The sequence below is a fragment of the Teleopsis dalmanni genome, chromosome X (assembly GCF_002237135.1).
Source record: "Teleopsis dalmanni isolate 2A chromosome X, ASM223713v2, whole genome shotgun sequence".
Taxonomy (NCBI): Eukaryota; Metazoa; Arthropoda; class Insecta; order Diptera; family Diopsidae; genus Teleopsis; species Teleopsis dalmanni.
In genome coordinates, this window is record NC_051848.1 from 57,024,531 (window position 1) to 57,037,377 (window position 12,847).

Genomic DNA, 12,847 nt, shown 5'->3' on the forward strand with positions numbered 1-12,847 from the left:
TACAAAAATATAATTTCTTTGAGTTTAATTGAAATTAATTGAAAAAAAAAAAATTATTTAATTATTTTTAAATTGTGTGCATTTGCAATTTTTAGTTTGTTTATCAGTTTCAGCATTAATTTATGTGTTTTGTGTTTGTAATTAAAAAAGAAATGAAATTATAATTAAAAAAGAAATGAAATTATAATTAAAAGCCTAAAATATTATTCAACGAGCTTCATTTTAAATATTTAAAAATATTTAATGAATTGGAAATCAAATTAAAGTGTTTTAAAGTGAGTAAAAACAGCATAACAAAACGGAGATACGAAAAATCTTAAAAAAATAATAATAATCAAACACAAAATAAAAACAAAAAAGTAAACAACACAAAAATAAGTTGATTTACAAAACAAAGAATAACAAAAACAAAAAAAAACGAAACAGGGTGCACACTTGTTTACACTGCATGACTTGAAATTGGAGTAGGAGAAGTGGTTGAGCATCTAATGTAGGTTAGTTGAGATTAGTAGAACGACCGACCGTCTTGTGCGTAAGGTAATTTTTACACTGTTGTGTTCTTACTTGTGCCTCTGTGTGTGCGAGTGTGTGTGTGTCATTACCCATACTTTAATTGCTCTACACTGGCACCGTAAAAAAATGTAAAGTTAAAATTGCTGGCATGAAGAGCATCGTTGACCCACTAGGCAGCGGCCTCTGCAACGGCTGAGTTTTTCTTCTCAACAGTTTTTGCGAGGGAATTTTCCCTTATAAACAAAATGACACTTGTGGAGTTTTTTTTATATATTTTTTATATATAAAAAAAAACACACTTAAGAAAAGTAATTTGCCGCTAATTTTTATTATATATTTTAGGTAGATAAAAGATTGTTCCCACCCAGCAAAGAAGTTGGGAAGGAAAAGTTTGTCTTATGGAAAACACTTGAAATATTTTTTTAAGTACTTTTAGTACTCTACCCACTGATTATGCACTTCAATGGAGTTATATCAATTTAGTAAGTCAATTACAGACTGATGAATTAGTCTAGAATGATATAGATAATGGTGTCTAGTTAGTTAGTTGAAGTGGAGGCAGAAACGACTTAAATCCACAATTTCTCATAATAGTGGATAGAAGAAGGTCAAGCAGTTATAAAGGCGAGAATCTGGAATAGTGCCCAATTAGCTATACATATGACGACGTAGTATTCATTTTGATATGATGCTTACAGTTTAGTCCATGGATATGCAATCTCAGGAACTTACAGACTCTGCTTGCACAACTTGAATCCCATTGAGATATGTCTGCAGGTTGTTATTCTCTTAATGCAATGTGTGTATAATATAAAAGAATTTGGAATCCTTGTTTTGATCTACAAATCAATGGTCCAATACATGATATTGTTAAGTGCTGTTTACAGTTTAGTCTATGGATATACAATCTCAGGAACTTACAGACTCTGCTTACATAACTTGAATCCCATTGAGATATGTCCGTAGGTTATTATTTTCTTAATGCAATATACGTTTAATATGATTGAATTTAAAATCCTTGATTTGTTCTATAAATCAGTGGTCTAATACCTGATATTATTGAGTACTGTTTACAGTTTAATCTTGAATCGCAAAACTTGAATCGCATTGAGATATGTGTGCATATTGTTGTTGGCTTAGTGCAATGTATATATAATATAAGTGAATTTGGAATCCTTGAATTTGATTTACAAATAAGTGATCCGATACCTAATTCTGTTAAGTGCTGTTTACAGTTAATCTCTGATAGATATATGACTGTCTTTCGTGTCTTAATCTGACAGATAAAAAATTCACACATATTATTTCAAAAAGTGATATTACTTTTTGGAAATATTGGATCCATAATGTATCTATGCAGAAAGTCACATTAAAATTGAAATCGAAACATTTTGACATTATTAATACCTCATCTATATAATTTAAATTCCTGGGAAAAGGCAGTAAGCAGCGGTTCAAATAGGTGCTTTACTTGGTATTTAAATGATAAAAAACTCTTTTAATTTTTATTTTATGCATACGTAACAAGTATATGAATATATATACTAATTGCAAGCTATATCTTTAACCATGTTTGTGCAAGTGTGTACATGCATATGCACGCATTTACATAAATTGCCATGCCACATGTTGTAAATTCCTCCAAATTGCTCTCGGTGTGGAAGTTTTTAGAATTCCAATACGTTTAGGCCGCAAGTTCAAGGCGAAGTATTTTACGAAACCTAACACAACCCTTAAGGTTTACCCTTTCCGTGTAAAACGAACCGTTTGAACTAATGAAGTGGAAGTAAATTGCCCTTGAAATACAAATGTAGTATAATTTATTTTTATTCTTTATGCTAATAAAAATACCTCTAAAAAAGCATTTAAAAATATTAAAATATTTTTATTGAATAAAAATATGAATAATACCTTAATATATACTTACACGATAACATTGTACTTAATAAAATGGTTTAGGAATATCCGGAAGGGTTTCAATTGCCTTTGGGGTTAATATACCTCAATAAGCTGTGAGGTCAGAATATGATGTATGTTGATATTTTTGTTAAATTTTTTTTTTGTTTTATAATGAAAACTAAACATTCTTCAAAGTTGTATATTTAAAATTTTTTATTTTAAATAAAATTTTGGAATTTTACAACTAAATCTACAAAAATATTGCTTGCACGAAATCAGCTGTGAGCCACTGTATGTAAATATTTAATAAAATTGAAGTATTAATAAATTTCTTAATATTAAATTCCTATATATTTTAAATTATTAATAATTATAACAATTTTTTTTTAAATTTCTTCACGGAGGGTTATTTTAAAATTAATTAATTTATTTTATTTTTTAAAAAATTTTGTACAATATGTTATTGACTAATTTACACTATCGGTCATAGTGATTATATGGCTTTAACCCAATTTTTTTTTATATTTTATGTATATATATTATTTACTTATCTAAATTGCTCTATATAAATTACATGCTTTAACAAATTTTATAGATAGTTTAATAGTATCTTTAGTTGGATGCCTTAACTTATTATATGTTAAGACATCCATCTTATCAAAACATCCATCCATCTCTTATTATATTTCAAGAGACATTCTATATATTTCTGATTTATATACTGAATGCATATTGACAGAGTATGTTATATTATATTGTATTATTACAACTACATGTTTATGGTTCCTGTCTTTTAATCAGATTTAATCATACTCTTATGTGACCTTTGTATATCCTAATCGAATTATCTAAATTCAATTTTATTAATCAACCATTAAGACACTCTCATATATTGATAGTTTCTGTCTATTGATCACATATGAATGAATGTGTTAGTGTTATATGTCTTAGTCGAATTATCTAAAATTTTATTGATCAATCATTTTCTGAGGAACTCTATTTAAAGTTCGTTAAAGTTAAATTTACCGGAATTATTATTCTGATACCAACTACTTAATTTTTTTCTAAATAAGTTGATTGCTCTTGTAGTATATAAACTTTTAATAATTCTTTTAGGAAGGTTTACTTGTCTGTTCTGTCACTGTCCGATATGCGGTATCCGCCAGAAAATGTCTACCGACTATAGGTTTTTACTTTTTTAAAAGTCTCTCCGCTATTCCAATTGTGGCTATTAAAGACATTATTGTTTATCTCAGGAAAATGATGTTTTCAGTCTACACTAGAGATATGCCTACAGTCAGCTAGTGAACTAAAATTTCAACGGATTGTCACAACTGGGGGTTAAGTGAGCTCTATCTGCATTTGCCATTTCTATATATAAAACTGGCCTGCTATTTAAAACAGATAGTGTATATTGTTTTGCATATTGTTTTTAATAGTTGTACCAAATACTTTGTAAAACCCATAATTTTATATAAATATATTATTATGTCAAATCTATTTGAGTCAGTGCACTTTTACTCTTTCTTAACTCGAGGTATTTTTAAAACTCCTATTTACGCCTTGACTGGATTATTGTTCATCACTTCATCAGACTAAGCAATAATTAACATCAGATCTGCATACCTCCCCGAGGAGCCTGTAACCATTCTGAGATTCGATAATGCAGTGTTGGTAAGCCTGTCAGTTTTCGTAAATAATTTCATGGCTCAATCCTTTATGTATTTTTTGATGGGATCAATCTTGAGGTCCCTGAGGATGTCATTCGTCCTAATGTACCATGGTACTTTGAAAAATCTTCTCAGAGCCTGGCTTTGTGGAATTTCTAGCTGACCAATAGTAGTGTTTGAAGCTTTACTAAACGCTACGCAACCATATAGAAGTAACGGACGAATTTTTTTGGCTATATATCAGCTTTCTGTTATTAGCATTGAGATTTTCATTTCTGGATAGCGGTTAGAGGTGATGAAGAATTTTGGCACAGCTAATTCTTTTCAGTTGAACATGTTTAAGCCATGTGAATCATTTGTCCAGCCTGATACCGAGATATTTAACTGGAGGTATTCTGAAAGTGGTTTATAATTAAACCAATTTATTTTTAAAAATTAAATTGATTTATTTTAAATATAATAACTAAAATAACAAATAACATTTTTTCAGTATACAAATTAAAAAGGAGTTTAAAGTTTAAATGTTATTAAACCGGATCTATCTTGTACGCAGATTGTTATCGACTAGTTCGACATTAAGGGCAGAAATGATTCTTGAGTCAGAATATTACAAAAAAAACAGTTAGAGAATTTGTATTTTCAATATTAATTGATATACAAAGTGCCCTAGAAAAATATACCTAAATAAAAGTTCACTAGATATATCTTCAATATCAATGGCTATATAAACCATTTTTGATATATGGACAGTTTTTTGATGAATTTTTTTTAGGTAGTTTATTTATTGACATTCTGTCTGTCAGTTAATACTGTCGGCTTATATATGTATACCATCACTCCATTTATATGTTTTTCTCATTTCTGGAAGAACAAGTCGGAGATAACCTACCCATAGTAATATTTTGCATGATCTATTGTGCATTATATATGTAATAAAACTCTATATAATAATATAAATAAAAAAAAATATAAATAAAATAAATAATACAAATAAAATAAATAATTTAAATAAATTAATATAAATTAAATAAAAATATGTTTCTCCGTTTTTGTTTTCATTAATTTATTATTTATTTTTTAAATTAATTATCTGTATGTTCTGTATGTTGCAAATTTAATTTTCTTAAATACATATATTAAAATTATTAAACATAATTTAATTTATTTTTCTTTTTAGTTTATTGTGTTATCTGAAAGCAACTTTAATAATTATAAAAATGATATCTTAATAAAAGGGAAGCACTGAAATAGTTTCGAAAATGTCTCGTCTAAAATCGGTATTACGTGTCTGTAAAGTCCATATTTCTGAAAAAGTTTTTGTGTTCAAGAATTAAAGATTTTTGTGAAGAAACCCATTTTGTATCATTGATAAATATTTTGAAATATTTTATAAATAAAATTAATAAATCTTTGTAAAAAAAATCTATACATGCCTATATATAAAATTTCGCGTGGATAATTTTACAGCCTGTGTTTGTGAAGTAAAATTTTAAGTGCAACTAAAATTATATAAATACGTGTAATTTAATTTAATTTATTTTAATTGGAAAAAAAAATAAAAAATTTATAATATGAATAATTATCAAAACCAAACACCGCCACCATTACCACCTGTTCCGCGGCACCATCATTCATCACACCTGCCAGTGCCACATCATACAACGGCAGTTCCAGCAATGGCAGCGGTACATCATCATCATCCGCATCAATTGTCATCACATCATCATACGCATTCACATCATACGCCACCGCTGCCAACGACTGCAACAAATCAACCACAACCGCCGCCACCACAACCGCTAATATCGAATTCGTTGGCTATACGTCAGGAGATACAACGCTTTGAAAGCGTGCATCCATCGATATATGCAATTTACGATTTAATCGATTTATTGCCCATGCCGGATGCACAGATCGCACAGCAAATACGTGATCATGTCGTTTGCATTGAAGGTAAGTGCATTTTGAATCTTTTACATTTGTATCTTTCTCACTGCCATTCCCAATTTCTGTATATATATGTGGCCTCCATGGAAACAGCCCACTGGTCTGTTTTTCATTCGTAGTGCACAGATTCCCTCATACCTGCCTGACGGTCTGACTGCCCGATTGCCTGTATTATCGATATTTAATATAAAGCCATTTCAATAAAATAAAATTGTGTCTTCTTGATTTTAAATGAAATTATTTTTATTTGCTTTTAGCTTCAAAAAGATTTTATTCGTGTCATTTTGCGCATTTGCATTTGCATTCCCATTTGGTGAAAGTTTTATTGAACAGTTTGCTCTCTTTTTGCTGTGTTTTTGGTTATGGGATATTCATTGATTATCTTTGCACATTGAATTGGGTTATAAATAAAGCTTATGAATCTTAAGATTTATTTTAAGCCTATCGGCGATTGCGTGAAATCAACATCAATGACTGCTAATGCAGTTTATTGATTGATGTGGTTTTAATTTTTTTCTTGAATGTCATATATAACTACAACTAAAAAATTATCTTAATCAATTGCCTGGTTCTCCATATTCCAGCCGAACTCATTGACTTCTGAACCACAATCGTTGTAGAAACACCCAGAAAATGTTCTGCGTCCATCTACTGACCTTCTGGTATAAATTTAAATTAAATCTAATTTTTTTCTTAAATGTCATATATAACTACAAATAATAAATTATCTTAATCAATTGCCTGGTTCTCCATATTCCAGTCGAACTCATTGACTTCTGAACCACAATCGTTGTAGAAACACCCAGAAAATGTTCTGCGTCCATCAACTGACCTTTTGGTATAAATTTACTGTGAATTCATAATTCTCTTCGAAACGAAAAAAACGGTTAGCATTGAATTGATGTTGCTTTTACCTAATTATTTAGCCATTAGAACCCGGATTTCCGGATTTCGGACTGGCACAGCATATCCCTCCAGTCGCTTCAGCTGCGTGCGCAGCAGCTTGATCATTCCACCGTAGACACAGTCTACCTCTACACCTTCTTCTTTCAACTACTGCTTTAAACGCTTTTTCCGCTGAAGCCTCTTCATCCATTCTCACGATATGACCAAGCCAGCGAAGCCGCTCAACGTCTATGCGCTTAACTATGTCAATGTCGTGGTATAGCACATACAGCTCATCGTTCAATTTAATTCGATACTCGTTGCTAACGCGTAAGGGACCATAGATCATCCGATCCATTTTTCTCTAAAATGCTTCGAACGTCTACTCATCAGTGTTAGTAATTGTCCAAGCTTCTGTACCATATAGCACGGCAGGCAGCGTAACTTGTAGACCGTGATTTTTCTCACGCTCTACAACGTAATTTTTCTCACGCTCTAACATGTGATTTTTGTCTGTCGAGAGAGGGCTTTATATCTTAATTCCCTATTGTACATTCCCTATAGAATGGGAAAAAGAATTCATCCGCGGTTAGGATTTTCAGTCGTAAGAGGCGACAAAAATCCCCTAGTGCTAGTTTGGCACTTATGTAAGAAGTGCAAATGGTAGTGAGTGAGGTCTGGTAGTGAGTGAGAACTTCGGCTGTTCTGACCATTGGTGTTGAATTCGTAGTGGCTGTTTGTTAATACCCAAACTTACGAAGGAAGAATGTTCAGTTTTGGTTCACATTCGACGTGGACTTGCGTATTCACCACCAGGTGTTACAGCCCAAATTGTAGCAGAGGTTTAAGATAGGCCTCGCATTTCACCAAGGTTGAAGATATGTTTTACATAAATATCTTCATTGGTACCGGCAGAATAGAGCAGGCTATTCCAATGGGGCGTTGATTGATGCTTTATATTAATACGTGTGTTTCTGAACACCGTTGTGTTAAGCCTTGCAGGGAGGAAATCACGATAAAAATCACTGGATTCTGTGCATCATTTACAAGACTATTCCAATGGGGCTTCGCTTGACGCTTTGTATTAAGACGTTGTGCTTTTGAGCACCGTAGTATTAGGCCTTTGCAAGGCGACGAATGCTACGTCAAATAACATTGGAAGCTTGTACACCATTTATCACTTAACATAACAATCATTTGTAGTTGATTCTGCGCTGAAGAAGTTTTTGTAGAACTTGTCTCTTTAAGACGGATTGCGTAGTTGTGAAGAAAGTGTACACGATTCATCTACTATCATTTGAATATAGATGTCGCTGCGCTAAAAAATGTTTATGAAACTAGTTTTTTTAGTTAAATACATAATTATAATAAAATTACATTTTATTCTGATAATTCGATTATTAAAATGTGCACTATTTATTTACCATCATACACTTATAGATGTCGCTGCGCTGAAAAATGTTTATGAAACCAATTCTTTTATATACTGTATATCTAACATTCTCTTATAGATGTATTTGCTTACTATTAGGTAAACTATTATTAGTTTCTACAATACAATTTTGGGAATTTTCGCAGTTTCTTTCTTATATATTTGTTCTTATACTAACTTATAGCAGATACAATATATATTGTCTTATTTGAACTGTTCGCTTGCTCTTGTTTGTTATTCAATATCTTTTTGTGTAAATTTTACTGATTTGTTTACAAAATAACTGCCAGTTGTTTGCTTTAGCACCTCGTAAAATGTATCTAAACAGCCTATAAAAAATTTTACTTCCTTCACTGCACATCAATTATAAGAACACACGCAGTACGCTGTCGAAAATACCTAAAATTGGTATGTATGACCTTCACAAATGCAGTTCAGAACTACACCGAAAACAAAAAAAATATTACAGATAATTTCCAAAAAATCGTAAACAAATTTGTTGATCAGATTTTATTAACTTTAAGTTTTTATCAGTTATCAGCAACCTCTGATAAGCGTTTTATGTCCACAAAGTTTGTTGCACAGCAGTTCACTTCACTTCAAATCGTAGGTCTGCCGTATCATCAGAACTATTTCAATATATGTTAAATCATTCGTGTTCGATTTTATGGTATTCATTATTTAATTTCTTCACTACTTCATCACAAACATTTGTTCTAGAAACTTGTGATGTGATGCGCAAAAACTTTAAAAAACAGCCACGGTATCAATGGATTGCGTCTACGGAGCCACAAACAAAAATCAATCATTGGCATTAATATCTTACGAGAGCAGCACGACTACTACATAGTTGTGTAGCAATAGTATCTGTCGAATAGACAACAGACAACGGAAGACATGACAGATAACTCATTTTAGTCCATGTGTAATTTACTTTCTAAAGAGTAGAAAATAAAGAAGTAGAAAATAAAAAAGAGGTGGTACCATTAGCGTAATTCCATATTTCGACCATTGTCTGTCTATGCGTGCGTGTGTACTGCCTGCCATAGATACACTTGAGAAGATGTATTTGCGTAGATACATAGATGAACTGTACTTGTTATTAGAAAAAAAAAAACATTGGTTTGCTTTTCATCTTCTTAAATCGCTTGCTTAGAAATTTTGGTGATTATACTCGTATGTACTCATGCAAGTAAACTCGTTAATGTGGCAGTCGAGTTTAGTTAAGAGCAATGAAAAGTTCTCCACAATAATTGATGATTTTTTAATATTTTCTTCGCAATATCTTTAACTATACAGAAAGTGCAATTTAGAGTAACTAATAGATTTTTAATGAGTTCCATTTGTGTTTCTTAGATTTAGTGTTAGCTCTTCTTTTGTTTTTGTAGAGTTTTAATGGCTTTCGAACTTATATTGCAACAGCAAAATGAGACCCCAAACCTTTTATGACTTCTAATTCATTTTTACTCAAAGACTCTAAACAGTTTTTACTGATCTCATTTGAATTTAAATGTACTTGCATTATTATATTGTTAAAAGCAAGTAATGAGAATTCATTTTAGTTTAATTTCGAATAACTTCTTTAATGCCAATATGTATTAGTGCCAATATACGAGGGCGGTTTGATAAGTCAGTGACTTTTTGAATAAAATAAATTTTTTTTGCAAATAAATATTTTATTTTTCTACATAATCACCTTTAAGCTTTTTCCAATTTTCTTATTCCCTACTAATAATAGGTTTTCTCAAAGCTCTTAAAATACGCGTTTGTTTCGGCAATGACTTCTTCATTCCATTCAAATCTCTTACCGCCCAGCCATTTCTTTAGGTTTGGAAACAGAAAATAGTCACAGGTAGCAGTTCGTATCCCAATTCGTGGATTTTGACCAGTAATGCTTAATCAGCACACGAAATTCACTTTTTGTCTGCTTTGAACGGCTATCAAACATCAACTGAACGACGTAGCTTGCTCAAAATTAGAAAGTTGCCCACTAGTAGATTACAGCTAACAGCAGAACTGTTACATTTGGAGTAACTGCGAGGGAAATTCAAAAAGTCACTGACTTATCAAACCGCCCTCGTCTGTATTAGTTGAGATTTGATTTCCATAAAGCAGAGCTTTTCAAAAAATTGAAAAAACTTAATGTCGACCAATATTGAATCATAAACATCTTTATATCTTCGTTAGTTATACATAATGGTCAGTATACTACCTATGGCTAGCCAAAAGTTTTATATATACTTTTTATATTATATATTTTCATATATACCTACTTACATTAAGACTGAAAAGTTTTCGGAAATTCTCATTTAAAATTCGCGCGCTGTATATTTTTCGATATTTTAAGTTTATGTAGTTTGGCAGCACTGTCCTTAATTACTATGCCAAAAATGAGCTCGATCTGTCAGACAGTTCGTTTACGGCAGCTGTTGAAACCAGTTCACCTCAGTAGTGCGTTGCGAAATGTCTTCGACGGTCGTACGACCGTCCTGGAAGGCTTTGTACCACTCATAAACTTGAGTTTTCGATAAAACTGATTCCCCATAAGCCTTTTGTAGCATTCGCAACGATTCTGCACACGAAATTTCGTTCGAAACACAAAATTTGATGCAAACTCTTTGTTCAATATTTTTTTCCATTGTTTTTTTCGCAACGCCCTACTGAGGTGAACTGGTTTCAACAGCTGCCGTAAACGAACTGTCTGACAGATCGCGCTCATTTTTGGCATAGTAATTAAGGACAGTGCTGCCAAACTACATAAACTTAAAATATCGAAAAATATACAGCGCGCGAATTTTAAATGAGAATTTCCGAAAACTTTTCGGTCTTAATGTATATAAAAACACACTTAAGATTAAATAAAAAATATCATTACGAGCAATTACCAGAAAATCCCAATAATTCGGACTAGTCTCCTATATATATATCTCCTATATATCTCCTATATATATACTCGTACATATTTAATTTTCTTAAGGTTAAGTAAGTTAGGTTATTATTATTTTTATTATGGCATGTTCTGTACAATATTTGTTTGCATAAACTTAACCAATTTTGCTAAGTTTCCAATTTTGCCTATTTCGAGCGATATATCTCAGTTAACCTATCGATTTATTTGTTTCATTGTTTATGGTTCTATGCCAAGAATTGTGTCGTCGTTCACGGGTTGTACTGTCTGGCGGATTCCATTTGTGCCTTTGCGTAACGTGTGGGTAATCCCTCTATATTACCGTTGTCGAAATTCTTTCTCGCAGAGTTATAGTTACTCGCCATAGTCGCTCATTTGAGATCACACTCGGTCACCAAATGCGCAGAATTACCCGAAGATGTCTGTTGATAAAGTTTTCCAGTTTTTGGATATATGCTCGAGTAAAATACCATGCTTCACTACCATACAACAATACTGATTTACCACAGGCGTTAAATATTGTAATCTTAGTGTTAGGGTGCGCGACATCTCCAGATCCGGGTAAGTTTTTTGAAGTATGCTCGGGTATTCCTTTATCAATGTCCGCATTGTCTCTCCCGTCAGTTGCAACCTACCTAGGTATTCAAATACCTACATTTTCGATCGGTATATCCTCAACATAAAGTGGAGTTTGGTTATCTGTTTTAATTCGCATGCATTTCATTTTGTTGATATTGATTTTTAGGCCAATTCCTCACGCTGTACTTGCTTAGGCGGTAAGTTTAGTTTCAATGTCACTATGGGTGCTAGCTAGCAGAATCACATCATCTGCATATGCCGGCTTTTTAGAGAGCCGTAAATTAATTCCGTTAGGACGTTGATTAGCGCTTTTAAGAACTACATCGATGGCAGTTATACACAGTAGAAGAAATAATAAGTAGCTTTGATGTCGAGATGTCGAGATTGTTCTCGACATTCGCTTAGCCTTCCTTCGTACAGAACTTTACTGGTACCCTCCACGTAGCTAAGGTTAATAATTTTCAATGATATACCTCTTGATTCAAGAGCTTCCAATAAAAAAAGCTAGGTTCTAGATTGTACTAAAAATCCATATTGTTTTTGTTCTAGATCTTAATTTTTTTTGAATATCTTTGAAAATTATTTTTTATATATGCTGCATTGCTCAGTTGGTACCACTCAATCAATATTCTTTTATAATCTAGAAGTCTAAAAAATGTTCTGCTTCTTTTTTGGAAAGAGTTTCTAATGCTAAACAGAGAAATTCATGTAAAATATTATATTTTACTTTGGGCACTTGGGTCGCCAGCACTTTTTAACCAAATAGTTTAGAGAAGTTAATAAGCGTCGCTGTAAGTTCTCAGACCTAGATAAGGAAAGGATCGAGGTTCCGCTATGTTACTATTTCATGTTTAAGTATTTAAATGTTAATTTGACTTTAATTTTTTACGCTATATTCAAAAGAAAAACAAACTCGATGTTTTGTAATAGAGTTCTGTTCCAACATTGGAGATGTTAAAAGCGATGATTTCCGCAAAAATTTTTAATCCTAATAGGACCTTCTTTTTTAGTTCT

General features: G+C 31.9%; 1 protein-coding gene across 1 annotated transcript in view; it reads left to right on the top strand.

Annotated features, from left to right (window-relative positions):
* The first annotated feature begins 5,523 nt into the window (after positions 1 to 5,523).
* Positions 5,524 to 12,847, top strand: part of LOC119689530 (centaurin-gamma-1A) — a 424,668-nt gene continuing 417,344 nt past the window's right edge. Inside the window, exon 1 of the mRNA XM_038104373.1 lies at positions 5,524 to 6,035. Within this exon, the coding sequence (XP_037960301.1) occupies positions 5,654 to 6,035 (382 nt within the window). The 5' untranslated portion in view covers positions 5,524 to 5,653. The remainder of the gene's footprint in view (positions 6,036 to 12,847) is intronic.